This window comes from Sardina pilchardus, chromosome 3 (assembly GCF_963854185.1).
Source record: "Sardina pilchardus chromosome 3, fSarPil1.1, whole genome shotgun sequence".
Taxonomy (NCBI): Eukaryota; Metazoa; Chordata; class Actinopteri; order Clupeiformes; family Clupeidae; genus Sardina; species Sardina pilchardus.
This window is the reverse complement of record NC_084996.1, coordinates 27,254,558-27,273,120: the sequence shown is the minus strand read 5'-3', so window position 1 is coordinate 27,273,120 and position 18,563 is coordinate 27,254,558. Positions and strand designations below refer to the sequence as shown.

At 49.0% G+C, this 18,563-nt stretch overlaps 1 protein-coding gene across 1 annotated transcript in view; it reads right to left on the bottom strand.

Moving 5' to 3' along the window:
- The window catches only part of grin2aa (glutamate receptor, ionotropic, N-methyl D-aspartate 2A, a), a 148,950-nt gene that overhangs the window by 52,734 nt on the left and 77,653 nt on the right, over positions 1–18,563 (bottom strand). Inside the window, exon 2 of the mRNA XM_062530987.1 lies at positions 6,209–6,801. Within this exon, the coding sequence (XP_062386971.1) occupies positions 6,209–6,801 (593 nt within the window). The remainder of the gene's footprint in view (positions 1–6,208; positions 6,802–18,563) is intronic.

Sequence of the window (18,563 nt, the reverse complement as noted above, 5' to 3'; positions counted from 1 at the left end):
GATATGATGTGCTTCACCAGATTCATGAAGTGGCTATTTTTACACGAATAAATGCTACTGACCCCTGGGAGAGACCCTACTCTGGACTGTGAAACAGAACAATTACACTACACGACTCCTAAGTTTCCAACCTAATCAAAAAAACAGCACAACCATAAACGCAATAGCATGTTTTTTTTCTTCGCAGCAAGAAGACCGGGTGGCGGACGGTGAGAGGCCCCCGAGCGCGTGCGTAGGGTCGGCTTCAAAGCGCTTTTTCGCTAGGCTCTCAGACGGAGAGGGCAGGCGCTAATGAGACGCGGCAGGAGGTCTCGGCCAGACGTACAGGGGAAAGCCGTCATAATTAGCGGGCGGATCGCTTCGGCCGAGAGCTGCCGACGGTCCTCCCGCCCACGGTGCTCGCGGCGGCTCGAACTACATCTTAAATCGACTCCATCAACATAATTCAACTTTTTTTGCGCGCGAGGTCAGAGATTAGGAAAGCAACCCAGCCAGCGAAATGCACCATCATGCATAGGCTATCTCTTCGGAAAATAACAATAATTAAAAAAAAATAATAATAATTTCATTGTGATTCAGCCAAGCGACTATTAATATTATTAATTACTCAACACCAATTAGCGCACCCTGCCTACTCTCGTCTGAGGCAGTTAACCCGTTAATATGACGCATCGGCATTTCACACATGCTGATTCGCAGTGCAGCCCGCTCAGCCCCGAACGGCACCCTGGGAAATCGGAGCACCTTGTGACAGACAGACAGACAGACAGAGAAACAGTCTGGCAGCCATTTGTGAGCTCCATTAGGGAGCCATGAGGCCGTGCCACTGTGTCTTGCCATCCTGGAGATTTTTACCTGGGGCTCGCGGATGGGGATGGAGGTGGGGGATGTGGGGGGGTGTGGGTGGCAGGCGAAGGGCTGCGCGGACCCAGAGAGATGGCAGAATGAGTGCACATCCCATCGGCGCGCTCCCTGAGAGCATCTGATCTAAACTGGGCCACACAGACCCACAGCGACAGCGTCCAGACGCGCCAATATGGCGACAGCAGAAGAGGGGGTCTGAGGCGAGGACGAGGCACTGAAGGGGGACGTGAGGTGAGTGGACAGCGGACAGGAGGGAGCCGGACACAGACATGCGGGGCGGGGGGGTTGGGGGCAGTTAAAAGCATCAGGGCCTTTTTTCCAACCCCCAAGAAAAACAAACCATTACCTCCGTCTTCCTTGAGGTACTTAATGGGTTTATTATGGCGGTTGCAATCCTCCTTCCTTGAATAAATACGCCTCCAAACTAATAAAGTTTGATTCCAGAGTAGAAGAATGGAATAGACTTTGTATGGTATGTGTGTATAGAATTGTTTACTGCAGCCATCCCTAATAAGAGGATGTACAATATGCTTTTGAATAATTTGACAAATCTGGTTGTATTTGTTGTTTGCTATATTTAGGAAGAGATGGAGGGAGGGTGTGATTGTGTGTGTGTGTTTGTGTGTTGTATATGTGTGTGTGTGTATGTGTGTGTGTGTGTGTGTGTGTTGCTCAGTAACTGCGGCTCAGCTTAGATGAGGTTATTGATTCTCCCGAGGATTGCCTGCTCTCTATTCAGACTGCGGCGCTGTCACAACAGTCATCAGATTAATGGTTCATTTCATGAGCTCATCGCAGCTCTATTTCCAGCGGCAGCAGGCGGCTCACCTGCAACCTGCCATTCCCAGCTTGGCCACCAGGGGGGCGTAAGCAGATGCCACGGAGCCCGAGCACAGGACACTGTTCCGTTTAGGCTCTCGGTGGCCTACCTAAGAGTCTGCATTTTAAGGTGACTTCTACTACACCCTGAGGGAAAAGGGGAAAATATCCACAAAATGACAGTTCCCCTCTATGAAAGCTTTGAATGTGAAATGAAATCTGTCTGTATGTGCGCACCAATTTTTTTTTTCCCCTTCCTCCCAGTATATTTATAGTCTCATAAAGTAACAAAAGACAGCCGAGTTCTTCAGCAGCCCTGTTTCCGAAGCCATTAATCAAATTCATTCACCAATAAAGAATTTTTACAGAGAGGAAGGGGGTGAAAAAAAAAAAACGACTGTGATGTGGACAAAGCCACTGACGTCACACCCCACTCCAGTTAACAAAACAAAATGAAATCTCCTCTGTAGCCGGTCGCATCCAGTTGAGGCGCCATGCCAAAGTGCCCACGCTGCGGACTCATATATAGCTGAGCCGAGCTCTCTGCCCCGGCCCGGCGTGTGGCATTAGGGTGGTACCGCGGGCGCCGCACCCTGGCATTTTCACCACAGGCAGGAGGCCGAGAGAGGAAGGCCCGGTCGACGGGGGACGGCCATGCCTAATGCAGGCAAAGCGGCCTCCTGCCGCCGTCGCTGCCCTGACCAACACCACCACCCCCCAGCTGCCCCATGCTGCCTCTAATCACCAGTGACCAGGGGCAAACAATACCCATCTCTTGCACTGTAGCAGGGGGTGGGCAGATCCCACCGGTGAGGGCCAGCCATGAGGAGGGGCTCATGGGGGAGAGAGAGGCTGGATGAGCACAGCCTTGGACACACTAGGCAGAGGGGTTGTGTCCCTGTGAGATATATTCAAAAATACAAGCCTAAAAGACTATCAATTTCAGCAAGGTAGTAGTCTATGTTCCTCTAAGGCGTATAGCTTATAAAAGGCTTGATGCAGTGCTTGTTGAAGAAACTACTAAGTTCAGCAGGGGAGCTTTTGAAAGTAAGAAAGTCCATGGTAGGCCCACAGATCAAAGAGCAGATGTCAGATCAGGCCATCAGTATGTCATGTACCTCCATTTCATTTCTGGCCTGGTTCAGGTGGGCACGATTTATGTCTTGTTTTGGCACAAAGAGGCCCTCCTTAGGAATCCATCTGAAATGGATGGGCTTGGTGTGGGGCGGCGTGCGTGCGTGCGTGCGTGCGTGCTGCTGTTTGCCAGACTCCTGCCTGGCCCCGCTTCAGGGCAGTTCACTTTCACTGGAGATGACAGGAGTCATTTTTACCATTTGGTCCACGGGGTGGGGGGGGGGTGGGGGTCATGTTTTGGGGACCATTGTTCTCGCGGTCTCCCCTGGTGGCTGGCGGCATTCCTCCCTCCTCCTCCCCCCCCTCGTGCCCAGGGCAGGACATGAGCAGGTCTCCGCCCCTCTCCGCCGGTGTTTAAAGTGTCCTTTATGTGGGAAAATCTATGGCCCCCGTAGAGCACTGTTGACAGGTAGCCCCCGAGTCCCAAACTCCACGGGAGAGAATGGGGGGACAGACTCCACTGTGCTCTCTCTGCTGTTGACAGGTAATTTCAGTATTCGTCACTGATATATGAAGGCTAAATTTTGCTAAGGTCCGCTGTTCAGAGCACTTGCGATGAGAGTCGTAAATCTGTCATAAAGGAAAATTTTGCTCAGGGACCCTATATTTCACCATGACTTCTGACACTTCATTTTAACAAGATCTTGAAATGCAGCTGGAAGTTTACAAGCAAGGAGTATTTCTTCCAATTGTTGCCTATTTTGATAATGTCATTGTGTACAAACCTGCAAAGGGCACCGAAACAAAGTCTTTAAATAATGCACCCAGATTGTCTCTCAACCCCTTGCACGGTACCCAGCCATTGTCTCCTAAAAGCATAATTGCCTGTTATGGATGCCCATAATATTTATTACGAGCCCTGCTTTGGTATGCGTAGCGTCAACCTCAGAGATGCATCCTGTTCTCCCCCTCCTATCCCCTCTCGTTCCCCTCCACCTGTGTCTCTAGATCCACGGTTCTCTCTGCAGCGGATCCTATTTCCCGAACATGCTCTCCTTTGACTTCAGACATGACCCAGAAGACCTGATCCCATACTAACCGACCACAGCCAGGCATGATCCTCCCCATCCACCCACCTACCCCCTCCTTGCACAGCCTTCCCTTCTCTGGACCCCCACTCTCTGGCCCTGGATTGGACCATCTGTGCCTAGCCCACATGAATTAATGTGCGCCGGACACCTGGCGGACTACCTTGGGCGGGCAACACTGCCTGGCCCATATATGGGGTGGCCTGTCCTCCCCTCCCCCCACACCCCTTTTCCATCAGCCTTCCACCCAACTCCACCCCCACCCCCCTTCGCCAGGCCTCGCCAAGGCGAAACGTGCCAGCCGGGCATATGGGGTATCCAGACTCGGGACTGGCAGGGGCAGCTCTGGCACGACGACGACAGGCTTTTCAGATCCTCACAGTGGAGTGAAGGCGGCTGGAGGACATGGAACAAAATGCAGGCGCACTCTTATCAGCAGTTCTTTAAACAGTTCTTTTTGTGTGTGTGTGTGTGTGTGTGTGTGTGTGTGTGTGTGTGTGTGTGTGTGTGTGAGCGTTCTCAAAATGCATTTGCTAAGAGCCCCCTGCTGTTCCTCCTCTTTCTCTCTGTTCCTTCCCCCTCTCTCTCTCATTCTCTCTGCCTAAATTACTCTCTTTATCTCAGTCTTCCTCTCTTTTCTCTCTCTCACTCTCTCTGTCTCTCTCTCTCTCTCGCTCTCTCTCTCTCTGGCTCTCGAACGCTCACCCCTCTTTCAGGAAGCGGTGTGTTGAAGCGGAGCTCATTAAAAGCAATGGAGTTTTGCTGTTCCCTCTGGGACCTCAAAGCAGAGCAGAGTGGAGAGAGCAGAGGAGAGGAGAGAGGGGAGAGGGAGAGTGGAGTGGAGGGGGGGCATGAGGTGTGCCAGCTCACCCCACAATGACGAGCCCTGGACTTTTTTTGGGTGTCTGAGCGCCTCAAACATCCCTGTTTGATTACAGAGCATGCCTGCCCGAGCACTCTTAGCTCTTAAATTACCCACCACTCCCCTGCCTCACACTCGGGTGAAACAGCAGAGATGAACTATGAATTTTGCATACTGTATGCTTGTCCAATGTTTTTTCTTTCTTTAAACCTCCAGGGTGTTCTTTTCCTTGCTCCCTTTTTCCCTCCATTGCTCTCTCCCCCTCCCTTTCTCTCTCTCTGTCTCTCTCACGCTCGCTCTCTCTCTCTGTTGTCCTATCTCTGTTGTATCTGTCTTTTTGCTCCCTCTCCCCTCTCTCTCTCTCCATTTAACTGACTTGTTTGATGGTTTCAACAGAAATGCATTTTCCCGTAACTCCTCTTTAAATGTTTCAAACGCAGAAAAGAAGGGAGTCGGGCTCTTAGTCTGGGAACACAAGAAAGAGCCAACCGAGGCCACAGCTTGCGGGGTTGGGGTGTGAGACTTCTTGCAAAAAGAGTTCTTAGGTTACCTTTGTCACTGGTGATCTAGCCTTCCTACAATACGGTTGGTTATATATGGCCTGCTCGTTAGGGCAAGGGTTCAGAAACCTTTTGGTTCCAAGAACCCCTTCTGGGACCTTTGAAGACCCCTCTAATAATCATAACAATTAAGCATATGCCATTTGTACTCTCTGAAGTTGAGACCAGGTTCACTATCCCGAGTTTTCTGGCAGCTGTACAACTTCGTCTTTTGTCAGTTTTGGATTTTGCATCACTTGACCAAGTGGACTGACACAGACATTTCTCCACATTTGAGCTATGCAGAAAATAAGCCAATCTTAAGCAGCAGTAGTAATGGGTCTTCGTGACCTAAGTCAAGTGATTCACATTAAATGTTAATATGAGTGGGAGCAAGTAGACAAAATGTGCTTGTCTTAGCGCTGAAAAGGGTTATCATCGGTAGAAATACATTTTTCAAAATGATAGACCACAATTATATCGTTATTAACTGGTTGGAAAATATGGGTGGGCGGAGTGATTGAACAGCACTCCACAGCGCTCTCGAGAGTAAGGCACCTAACCCCCCGACTGCCTCCTGCACACCTGATCAAGGGCGGCCCACTGCTGTGGCTGGGGGACTGGCTGGTAGGAAACATATGGGTGGGTGGAATGATTGAGGAGCACTTCACATCCATGGATGAGGAGCCCTAGAGTAAGCCACCTAACCCCCCCACTGTTTCTCTCACACCTGATCAAGGGCTGCCCACTGTTCAGAGTGTGTATGTGTGCTCCTAGTGTGCGTGTGTGTGTGTGTGTGTGTGTGTGTATGTACAGTAAGTCTGCGCTCCTGGTGAGATCACTGCTACTAGTGTGTATGTGTGCACACACTAACCCTGGATGGGTTAAACGTGTCCCTTCAGGACAAACAAAGTAACTTAACTTGTACCGCGACGCATAATAAAGACACCACATCGGCTTACTTGTGCAAAGCGCTGGCTGGCAACTTGGCCTTCTCCATGGGGCCATAGCAGCTGGTCTTGGCCTCCGGAATGTCCCCGTACTCTTCCAGCATGGCCACCGCCGCCGTGGTAATAATCCCAAGGCCGTCGCGCACGCGCGCCTCCAAGGGGTAGTCCCAGTCGTCGTAGGAGACGGACACCATCCCAGAGGGGAACTCGTCCGGGGTGATGTCCGGGTTGCCCGTGGTCAGGCTGGGCACGATCCACTTGTAGTCGTAGCCGGTGAGCCCCAGCGAGCGGCCCTCCTCCAGGATGTAGACGGCCTCGTCCTTGGAGCAGAAGAGCAGGATGACCGGCGACTGGACCTTCTTGAGCATGATCTGCGACTTGCTGTCGCCGTCGACCGCGTCCAGCGTGATGATGTGCTGCAGGTCCCAGCCCACGAAGCTGTTCTCCACCGTGGTCTTGAGGATGGTGATGAAGTCCAGGTAGCCGGGGAACTTGCTGGTCACGATGGAGAAGACGTGCCAGTCGTACTCCTCCATGATGTTGAGCATCAGGAGCGCCTCCTGCTGGATGGACGCTCCGAACTGGAAGAACGTGGACTTCACGTCCTGTGGAGACACAGAGAGAGGAAGGAGAGAAGGAAAAAGGGGGAAAAAGGGAGGAGAATGGTTTATTTATGTTGGACAAAAATATCCTTCGAGGTCTTGTTAAGTGAAGATTCAAAACATCATTCCAAATTCAAATTAAAGAGCAAGCTGAAACATTGAGTACTTTAAAGTAGAGCCAATAGCTAAAATGTGATATGCTGAACCCAATTTAATAATGTCCTCTTTCCCTGCCAAAAAAAAAAAAAAATGCAAATGCTACTATAAGGCAAAGACTAAGAAAAGTCTCGTAATACGATTACAAAGTCCTGCGATAATTTAAAAGCCTTTGTGAGTTCTCAAATTCGTGCCGTTTTGGAGATAGCCATTGTCCCGCTGTAATAACTGCAGTGCACTTTTTCCGTCCAAACGCAGCTCGAGAACAAAGCCCTCATGTCCCTGTCTATTGTGCTGCTCTTCAAAAGAGTCTACTGGGGGGGGGGACGGAGCGGCCGCAGAACCATTCGGATGTTCACATTTTCCGGCATCGCATTTTTTCGGCCCCTGATATGAGAAAATGAGCGGGCAACAGCGAGCAGAAGAACGGACATCAGATCACTCTGGTCTCTCTTGTTCGGCCTGTCGACGGCATGCCCTCGCGCAGATACTCAATGTCAAAACAATGTCCTCGCCACGGACAAGTGTTGCGTGTGCTGTGCGCGCGTGTGTGTGTGTGTGCGGGGGGACATGTGACGGCAAACTAAACCCTGACAGCGAGTGTCTCCATTTTTTTTTTGCCCTCTCGGTTACGAGCATAGGCTAGGGAAGGGGTTGGGGTTGGTGTGTGTGTGTGTGTGTGTGTGTGTGGGGGGGGGGATCTCTCCCGTCGCTGATTTATTTTTGGAAGCACATTGCTTGATTAGGCTTAACGCTACCTGTGTAAGTGCGATAAGAATCAATCTAATTAAGTCACACCTGGCAAATTCAATGCGAAGCAGCAAAGCGACACCTCATCAGGACAAAAGACCCTGGCTTGGCCTGAAACAATCACTCCGTCCCTGATTTGGAACGGACCTTCTCCAAAAGTCCATCTTTCTGACAGCGGCGTCTTTGTGCTAAATTAGCCCGATCCGACTCATTGTTTAATCTGACCGTGATAAGGCTGGCATGGCGCAGTCATTAGGCGCGGCAGAGATCTGCTTCTTCCGGTCGCGGGGTTTCATTTTCTATTTCGGTGGAAAGGCGTTTAATAAAATATACCAGCTGCATTAGTGGCACTGATTGAACGTTCCCAGCAACAGATGTTGATTAGCCGCGCCGCACAGTGCGGCGCAGCGCCGCGACGTGCTAACGAGAGGCCTGTCTGCAGTTTAACTCTTGCCAGGCACCCCCTGGGTGCTGCCTCCGCAGGGCTAACGCCACCGCTGCGCTATTTCTGTGCCGGTCAAAAAACAGCCAGACTCTCATTTGCACTCATGCCACAGCTAAACGCTGAATGGCATCTTAGCACTTTTAATTAGACCGCGACATTGAGTGCCAATCATATCTGTCTTGAGGAGACGAGGCTAAACAAAGACTGGACGATACAGCAGCCTAGCATTCTTTGTTGTAATTTGTTGACATTGAACGCCAACCGTTTCCAATGTCACATTGGAGCTCAGCTTGTATAGGCTGCTGTGTGCGGCCTATATAAAAGGTGCTCGCTGGTGCTAAGTAGAGCAGATGCTTCACAATCCTGTGGGAGGCCTTGGTGCAGCGTGAACCCGTGATGCCCATGTGTTGCGGTCCAGTGGACTCAACAGAACATTTAAAAATGATGGGGGAGGAGGGAGGAGGGAGGAAAAAAATAGAATGCGAGACATGATGATTGGAAAATTGTCCCACGAGACCGTGCAGCCAACAGACTAATTCACATGTACGTGAGGGATGTCATTTGATGGCCGTTCGGTTGTGTCGGTTACGAGCTGCGATAAAGGCGAGCATGCGATAGGACGACGCATTGAAGCGTGATGGCGGATAAAGGTAATGCTACATGGGAGAATTCCAGCACTGTACCACCACCAACACCCTCCACTTCAGATGAAAGAGATGACAATGCACCCTGCTGAGAAAGATACGCCTGAACGAGGCTAAATGCTTTAAGTGTGCGTCTATTAGGTGTGTATGTGCATGTATTAGGTTATAAATGTGAACGCACAGCCTTTTCATTGCGACATCGAAGACATGTCCTCATATTAGCACAATACTCGACCACACAATAGCAAACGGCAACATCTGAATAGAGGCCATGTCGACGATTTGATTACTCATCGGCTCCTGTTTATCGAGCCAATAGCATTGAGCGTGAGCCACGAAGCCACTTTTCCAAAAGCCCATTTCCTAGGTTTCGGGGGATATTAGCATTTTGCATTGTTGGCTAAATGTAATTTGACTGTGAAACCAAAAGAGTGTGACACGAGCAGCATGGCTAATCTATCTCGGAGGCACAGGGAGATTTGCTTGTGTCTCCCCGCAGGGTAGGAAATACTCTCCGCACACTCCCTGCACTTAAAAACCTAATGAGTGTGGCGAAGACTGGGAGAGGCAAGTCCACAGTGGCACAGTGGGCCTGGGACTTACCTAAATGCTATTTCACTCAAATTGCAAATTAGCAAGGAGCAAGGAGCAATAAAGAGGAAATTGCTAAAAAGACATGTAAAATGCCGTGACCGGGCTGGAAACTACAAGTGCTACTCAATTAGCTGGCGCGTATTATACTAATGGCGGCACGCGAGCGAGCGAGCGGGGTGTTGGTATTGGATTTCACTGCCGTCGATGAAGACGCAGTTTAGCAGTTCTGTGACGTTGGGTTGTCTGTGCTTTGGTTTTTTAAATGTTTAAACACCATTCAGCAAAATCTCTTTTAGCAGTCCTTTAAGATTCAGAATGGAAAACGCCAGCACTTGTGCCCCCGCAGATTTAATTGTTCTTAAAAGCAGGGGGGGAGCTCGAGCTCCTCAGCTGTCTTGTTTATGAGGCGACACAATAAAAGCCCGGCACGTCGCAGAAAAACCCCTTGTCTCAGGGAGGTGCACATCTTGGAAAATTACACTTTAAAGCACTGTGTCATAATGAAGACAACTGAATCTTTGTCTCGGTGGAATTTCTGGTGAGTGATAAGAGGAAGAGAGAGAGTGCGATGAGGAGAGAAACAATGCGAGAGAGAGAGAGAGAGAGAGAGAGAGAGAGAGAGAGAGAGAGAGAGAGAAGGAAAGAGGCTACACTTCCCTCCCTCTCGGTGCTGCAGACAGTCAATAAGAAAGATGTGCATATATTTGAGGAGTTACCAGCTCAAACTGCTGATATGATCTATCTGCCAACGCAGCCAGTAATCAGATTACACATTTTTCTTAAAATGATGATAATTATCTAACGCAGAAAGGGACAAAAATAGAAAATCACTCTCAAGCAAAGATTTTGAGTCTCCGCGGAAGATGATAAGCACAGCAGATTCTGTAATGTGGTTGCGAAAGTATAAGTAAGTCCCTGGTCTACTAATGCCATTTTGGCTAGTTTGCTAAGCATGTCACGGTCAGGTCATATAGCACAATGCCAAGGGAGCCAATCAAGACGGCTAATCATATTAGCGTGAGGAGGGTAAAGGAGAGAGGAGAGCTGAGGTAGTAGAAAAAGAGTCCTCTACTAATTGTTGTAGCAATCTAAATCTCTGCCAAGTGTGAGTATATGTCTGTGTCTGTGGTGCGGGTCTGAGTGTGTGTCTGTGTCTGTGGTGCGGGTCTGAGTGTGTGTCTGTGTCTGTGGTGTGGGTCTGAGTGTGTGTGTCTGTGTCTGTGGTGTGTTTCTGAGTGTGCATGTGTGCATCTGTGCTGTTCCCCACTGCAGCTATAACTCATGCTCCTGATTTACCTTCATCAAGAATGGGTAAGTAGCAGTAACTGTCACAGCATCTGTCAAGCCTTGACATGCACACTCCCTCCCTCCCTCTCTCTCTCTTTCTCTCCCTCTCTCTCTCCTCTCTCTATTCTTCGCTCTCAGGTTACATACGCTCACACACCCAAACACATGCAGAGGCATTACACAAAAGACTATTTTTTGGTGCTGACAATGTATCTAGACTAAAGCACGGTGTACAGCAATCAGCACCAATGAGCCACTGCATGCTGAGACTATCTACGTATACTCATAGATATGACTGAAATGTAATGCGTATGTGTATGTGCTTGCATGTATGCACGTCTGCATGCATGTTACTCATGGGCCCTCTCTGAATGTTTAACTCTCTGTAAAGCGCCATGAAACATGTGTCATGTTTTGGCGCTCTATAAGTGAAATGAAATTGAAATTAAAATTGAAAAAATGTATGTGTATGTATGTGTGAATTTATTTTCGCTTGTATGTGAAGAGTGCTACCGTAAGTGTTTCAAAGGCTGAGATTGAGATTTCACTTCAGCTCAATATTCAATACCCGCCATGTCATTCTGTCATTCTTATCGCATTCTCTGAATTGGATGAGTGTGGCACTTTCCTCCCAGTCAAGTGTGGGAGCTGGAGCAGGAGATTGGGCCTGGTGATTGCTTTGGAGGAAGACTCCCTCACACAGCTCCTTAAACACTAATTATACTCCTCCACTTCGGGGATTAGCGGACTAGCGGGCGGCAAAGCCTCTCTCTCTCCGTCCTTACTTCTGTCTTTACGGCTCACTTTTGCCACTTTTTTTCTGTTTCTCGCTTGTGCTTGCTATCTTTTTTGTTCATTCTTCTCTTTTCTCTCTCTCTCTCTCTCTGCTTTGTAGTTGTAGTCCCTCTCTCTGACTGTCGGCAGTGACTGCTGTTTGTTTCTGTCCTTTGACCACTCGCGTCTGCCCACATATTCTCTCTTTATGCTTCCATTTTTTTCGTCTTAAATTCATTCTCTCTCTCTCTCTCTTCACCCTCTCAAATACTCTCAGACACAAGTGTTCACTCTTTTTTTCACTTGCCTCTGCTCTCTCTCTCCCTCTCTCTCTCACTCACTCTCTCACTCACTCCCTCCCTCCCTCCCTCACTCACTCTCTATCCCTCTCTCTATCCCTCTCTCTCTCTCTCTGTCTGCTGCAGTGATCCGGGCTCGCCTTATCAGCATGTTTGTGATTGATGAGAGGAGGGACGTGCGCTGCAAATCAATTACCGTGACCCGCCACCGACTGAGAGAGAAACACACAGCAAAACAAATTGAGCTCCGGCAAAATGTCACTCACAAAGCCTGCAATTCGCCACCACCGGAGCTCTCCGGAATTAACAAAAGGAATCGTGTGATCATACAACCTTACACCCCCCCCCCCGCTACCAACAACACATCTCGACAAAAATGGAGCACTGTGGGGAACAGCTGAGCCCTCACAATAACGCCATTGTCATATTCATTGTCGAGACAAGAACACACTTCTGCATTCTATCAGCAGGAGTGGAGATAAACAGATTTGTAAGAAATCTACTGCCATTAGATGGGAGGAACGCTAGACTGGCTTGTCCCTTTGGAACGCTGTCGCTCGCCCAAAAATTCCTATTTCAACAAGCCCGTGCTCAGTTCTCAGTTCTCGTGCGTGCCTCTTGGCGGAGGGGAGTCGCGGAGCTTGTTGATACGGCGGGGCGTCGCGCCGCACTCCGCCGTCGTCATGGGCACGCTGAGAATCAGCTGATCGTGCATGATGATGAATACTCAATAAAATAGGTTCATCGCTCCGCATGTCACGACAGGGGAGGGGAGGACTATTTATGATCCTTTCAGGACAGATTTCTTTCAATATTTAATGAGATGCCACACTGCCTCGCCAGAGTGTGTGCGTGTGTGGGTGTGTGTGTCTCTGTGTGTGTGTGTGTGTGTGTGTGTGTGTGTGTGTGTGTGTGTGTGTGTTGAGAGAGAGAGAGGGAAAGGGAGGGAGGGAGAGAGGGAAAGATAAGGGACAGCGATCGAGAGAGAGAGGAAGTGTTGTGTGACAGCATGGCGTCATCGTGTCATGATGAAGATGATCATCTTGATGGTGATGATGATGATGATAATCTTTCCTGGGTTTCTGCACATTGGCTCATACATCATTTAACGCTGACTGTAATTAGTAGAGACCGCAGAGCTTTCCTCACACAAACCCACAGCCTTGTTCTGTAGTGCCTAGAAGAGCAGATGGTGACAAGCATGCTTGACTCAAAAGACTTAGGCTACTGTAAGTAAGACCTCGTAACATCTATCTGCACTGCATTGCATCCAACTACAACTGGAGCGGTTACTACTAATAGACACAGCCATATAACCATTGCTTTGGATTTGCATCCATCCAAGAGGGAATTTAGTTTGTTGACTTTATCTCAGTGAGATTGAAAAAAAATGTATCCATTTTTTTTACCCTGTGACCTGCTGAAAGATTTTGTTGCACGTTTGCCTGTGTTAAAGGGAGCATGCCTCTTTGCTTTGAAATAAGATTACAGTACTGTATGTCAATGTGACTACAGGGGATGTACTGAGCTCCTCAAATTGGACTGCTCCCTTCTTTGCCTGTAATGCCCATTGAAAGGAAATGGTCACAGAGCACATGCAAATAAGAAAAGCATATCGATTCTACATCACAACTGCTCTCATTTGTTATGGTACCTCCCCGGGTTGGCAATCTAGAATCTAGACAAATTAGCATAAAAAATAACGCCTTGGCTGCAAAATCAGATTCAGAGTATGCTATAACAACGCCATCATGATAAACATGAGCCAATACATTCCCCCCTCTAAACAGCTTTGCAGACTATACAAAAGCATCTCAGGGAATGTTATGAAATAATTGGAAAAGTGTATGGCGTGTCTCCTTTAAGAAACAAAATGCATCTTTCAGGTGTCTTTCTTGTTAAATGAATAACATGTCAGATAATGGTCATGTTCCACCTTACATCCACCTTGGCATATTTTTGTTTAAATGGCCTTGGAGTAGCACAATATATTCAACAAAACCACATTCCTGTTCTTGACTGTGATTTGCTTCCTTTGTCATTTGTGTGGCTACAAACCTTAGCAAGGAATTGTACTGAAAAAAAAAAAAAAAAGAGAAATGACAGTGAGAAAAACAACGCTCGACACAAAGCTCTGGCTCAGACTGCACACGGACATCAAAGAGCGCAGCTGAGATATGAGCGACTGGAGGGAACATGTGGCATGGCAGGCGTCCCCCATCTGCAAACGCACAGCGTCGCCCTCCAAGGTTGTTGATCCAACAGCAGCGCTGACTTGATCGCCTAATTGACAATTAATTACCCACTTGAAAACCCCTGACTGCCGGGGACTACTTCAATAATTAAGCATTCATTGGAACCTGGGCTTCAGAGAGAGAGAGAGAGAGCGAGGGAGGGAGGGAGAGAAAGAGAGACAGACAGACACAGAGATAATGATAGACAGGAGGAGAAGAACAAAGAGGAGATGTGGGAGTCTGTGTCCAAACGTCCCAAATTCCCATCGTCCTCTGTGGACAGCCGGACACGGAGACCATATCGAGGAAACAAGGCAAGGTCTTAACAGATCCACCTGCTAGTGGCGGCTAGCCCACCCCCCCCCCCCATGCTTCGGCCATTTCAACACCAGTAATCAGCCCTCGAGCTCCTATCTGGGAGAGAAGAGCCTCTCGACACCATCTCCACGCGAGTACTGTATACCGATCGCGGTGGGATTAGACCTGAGGACACTCAGCCTGGAGATCAGTGGGAGGCAGTGATAGCCTTCACAAGAGCTTTCATAACCGCACATCAAGGAGGAAGACCTCGTCCATTACACCCTGGCTAGTAGTAGTAGTAGTAGTAGTACAGTATAGCGTGATGATGGAGAAATAAAACCCCCGTGCATTTAAGCAGGCTTTGTGCGTTGTCGCTGCCTACTGTACACCTCCGTGTGACTGAGTGGGAAGTACAACAAGGTCAGAAAGAGAGTTGTGGCTGGGATGTAGAGAGAGAGAGAGAGAGAGAGAGAGAGATGTATGCAGACTCCCATTAGAATACAATTTGTTTGAAGAGCAAATGAAACAAGAGAGAATAGTCTTTGGTGTGAGCGAGCTGAAATGTAAAAATAGCAGACAGCTTGAGTGTGTTTGTGCATTGGCTTGTCGAGCTCACAGTCACTGCCGGGTTTTTTTTGTTGTTGCTGCTATTTTTCTATCAGGACTTTTTAACAAGCAACAAACCCCCACAGGGGTAAACTGACAAAAGCAGATACCAATTTCCCCCCCTTCTTTGGAGGGGGGGGGGGGGGGGTGCTTGCCCATAAATACAGATAGCATAGAAGACCACAAAATAATGTTCTCACAAATCTATCCCCTATGTGTGTGTGTGTGTGTGTGTGTCTGTGTGTGTGTGTATTGAAATATGGCTATGTTTCATCCTCTCTTGATGGTCCTATCACAAGTGTTGCACACAACCACCCTCATTCCCTCTCTCACACACATCTACACACACACACACACACACACACACACACACACACACACACACACACACACACACACACACACGCATGCATTAAGGCTCCTTAGGACCACCCATTCCCAGACGCTCAGACCAGTGTCCATTCATAATAACCACCTGGGAGCGGATGTACTGTATGTTGTATATTGATGGTATGCCTTACTGGCTTGCGGGTCGATTGAGGTTATAGCCAGTAATGTGTGTGTGTGTGTGTGTGTGTGTGTGTGTGTGTGTGTGTGTGTCCGCCCGCAAACTGTGGCTGTCTGGCTCATTTGAATGCACACAAACACAAACATGTCCGCAGCGTGAATGCGGTGTCAATAATTCTGCTCTGCCCCCCCCTCCTCAAACCCCAGTAATCCATTAGCAATGGCACTCTGGTCGCATGATTCATTTGGGTTAGCGGCGGCTGAGAATTTGGCATCAGGCACAGGCACATTTACAGAGCTTCAAGGGCCCTATGGAGAAGCTGACAGATAGAGATGGAGACAGTGTGTGTGTGTGTGTGTGTGTGTGTGTGTGTGTGTGTGTGTGAAATGTGTGTGTGTGACAGTGAGAGAGATAGAGGGAGTGTGTGTATATACTGTATGTGTGTGTGTGTGTCTGTGTGAAAGTGAGAGATAGAACAAGAGAAAGAGAGTGTGTGTGTGTGAATGTGAGAGAGATAGAAAAAAGAGAGAGTGTGTGTGTGTGTGTGTGTGTGTGTATGTGTGTGTGTATGTGTGTGTGTGTGTGTGTGTGTGTGTGTGTGAAAGTGAGAGAGAGAGAAAAAGAGAGTGGACTGATGATAGAAGAGAAGTCTCTATTGTTCCATCCCGGGCGGGCAAGTGGGGAAAGCTTTATCAAATCACCCTGCACCAGAAGCCACGCAATTAATATACCAAAGTGGAAAAATACGATGAAAAGTAAAAAGACAAAGTAATCTCGCTTTGCCTCTTTCTCTCTCTCTCCTCTCCCCCTCTCCATCCCCCTCTCTCTGCTACCTCTCCGCTGCACTCTTCCGTTCACTTTATTGTAGCATGTGAAAGTAATGGAAGGGAAATTGAGAATAAAAAGCAAAAGCAGAAGAAGAAATCAGATTAGATCCACCGTAGAGCGCTCTGATACCCCACTGCAGAGAGGATGCATGCTGTACTGTATGTAGCGCTGCACAATTTCTTTTTTGCAGGAGGGTTACAAAACACCCCCCAAAGAAATTGAGAAACATTTTAACAACGTAGAAAAAAAGTTCCAGAGGCTAAAAAAAGAGAGACAAATCTCGAAAAGAATGTCTTATTTTTTCACCGCTTTGGGTCTCTTTCCTCCCCCTGAACGCCATCCCCACGACTCCACCGCACGGAAACGAGTGAGTGAATTACAGCCTGTCCAGCGCGGGCAGGCAGGGGGCGGGCGGGCCGCCCGGTCTCCCCTTTAATGGGCACTGCCATTTAATTTTGATTAGTTGCCAGCAAACACTGCAGAGTAATTGGCGCTCGTCATGGCGGACCAGACAAACAGCGCCCCTGGGAGGTGCCCGGTGGGCACCGGGTGCCAACAGCAGCGCCCCCGCGCAGCCCAGGGCCGACGTGGTGTCCGGTTACGCTGCTTTGTCCAGATACGCTACCCGTACTGTAGCACAAATCGATAGCATTTTTTTGAGAAATTTGCCACTGTTCTATTTAAAGATGCAAACTAAAATGCCTGCTACCAGTCTCTACTATCCAATGTTTGATGGAGGAATTCCAGGTGGTGCTTGCCAGCAATATGGAACGCATATTTTTAAAAACTGAGAAGTGAACGTACAAACCTAAATATCTGTTTGTTTGTTTGTTTGTTTGCTTGTTTGTTTGTTTAGCCCCACACTGTCCTCACAGCAGCCCTGACAGGCTAATCCGTAAATAACTGAATCCTGTTCTCCTCACCACTCACGGGTCAGTGTGGCATGGACACACAGTCCAACCCCACAAAGGGCAGGCAGTGGCAGATTGCCTTGTGCCCTGGCACAGACGCCAATATGAGGGGTCAGAAACATTCCACTGCCCACTCCCCTCTTGCCCACTCAGTAATGTCACAGTGTCCCCATAATACATGGAGCAGTACCAGCATCACATGGGAAAGTCCCGGAAATTCCAATATAGTCTAGCGAGCTGTGCATCCCAGTGTCCCCAACAATCTTTCACCTGCAGTCATTTAGCCTCTATTGCCCCTGCGGGGCACATTAGACCCTCTCGGTGATCTATTGCCTGCGTGTTCTCATTGTCTCCCAAAACTCATAAAGCATGTTTCTTCTTATCTACAGCTCCCACAACACGGCTTTAGCAGGATTTAGGTGGCCTTTTGGGGCTTCTGTGTGTGTGTGTGTGTGTGTGTGTGTGTGTGTGTGCATGCTGTTTGCGGTGTTGTGCAGCCGTCTCTGGTTGCTCCTGGCATCTCTCCTCGACTTGGCGGCGGTGGTGGTGGTGGCATCAGTGCACAGAGGCAACCAAGGCGGGCAGGCAGATCGCTCTGCCTCTGCGGCATGCACGCATGCGTGTGTGTGTGTCTGTGTGTGTGTGTGTGTGTGTGTGTGTAAGCGAGCACGAAACCCAGGTGGTTATCAGACGCGCCGATCCCATTTGCAGAGCAAACTCAATTTTCACCCCGGCTGGAATAAATGGCTCCCACGGCCTGTGAAATGCCAGCGGAAAGTTCACCGTCGGACCTGGCCCACATTACACAACAGGCTCCATTAGAGCACTTCATATCTATTTATTAATTCTGACAGAGGCGGAGTGTATTGATACCAAGGACTACAGTTGCCTCCTCACAGACACACACACACACGCACACACACACACACACACACACACACACACACACACACACACACACACACACACACGCACACACACACACCATACAATTCAGGGGAACTACAGTATCTCAACTGACTGTGTGTGTGTGTGTGTGTGTGTGTGTGTGTGTGTGTGTGTGTGTGTGTGCGCTGTTGGTACTGTAGTCCTGTGTTATGCAAGCCTCATCAGACCCATGGCATCTGGCCCCGCCTCACCTCTGAGCACCCAACGGACGACGCCATGACCCACTGGGACACAAACAAACATGGATGTCACCATTGATTAGGGCCGCTATCGAATTTGCCGACGACTCGATTTTCCCGGCGATGGGGCAGACTGTCCATGACGGCATGGATCACGGGACTGGGGGCAGACTGTTCATGATGGCATGGGTCACGGGACCCCCCCCCCCCCCCCCCTCCAACACAACACACACACACACACACACACACACACACACACACACACACGAGCATACACCATAACCTTCAACCCTTCCCCCATC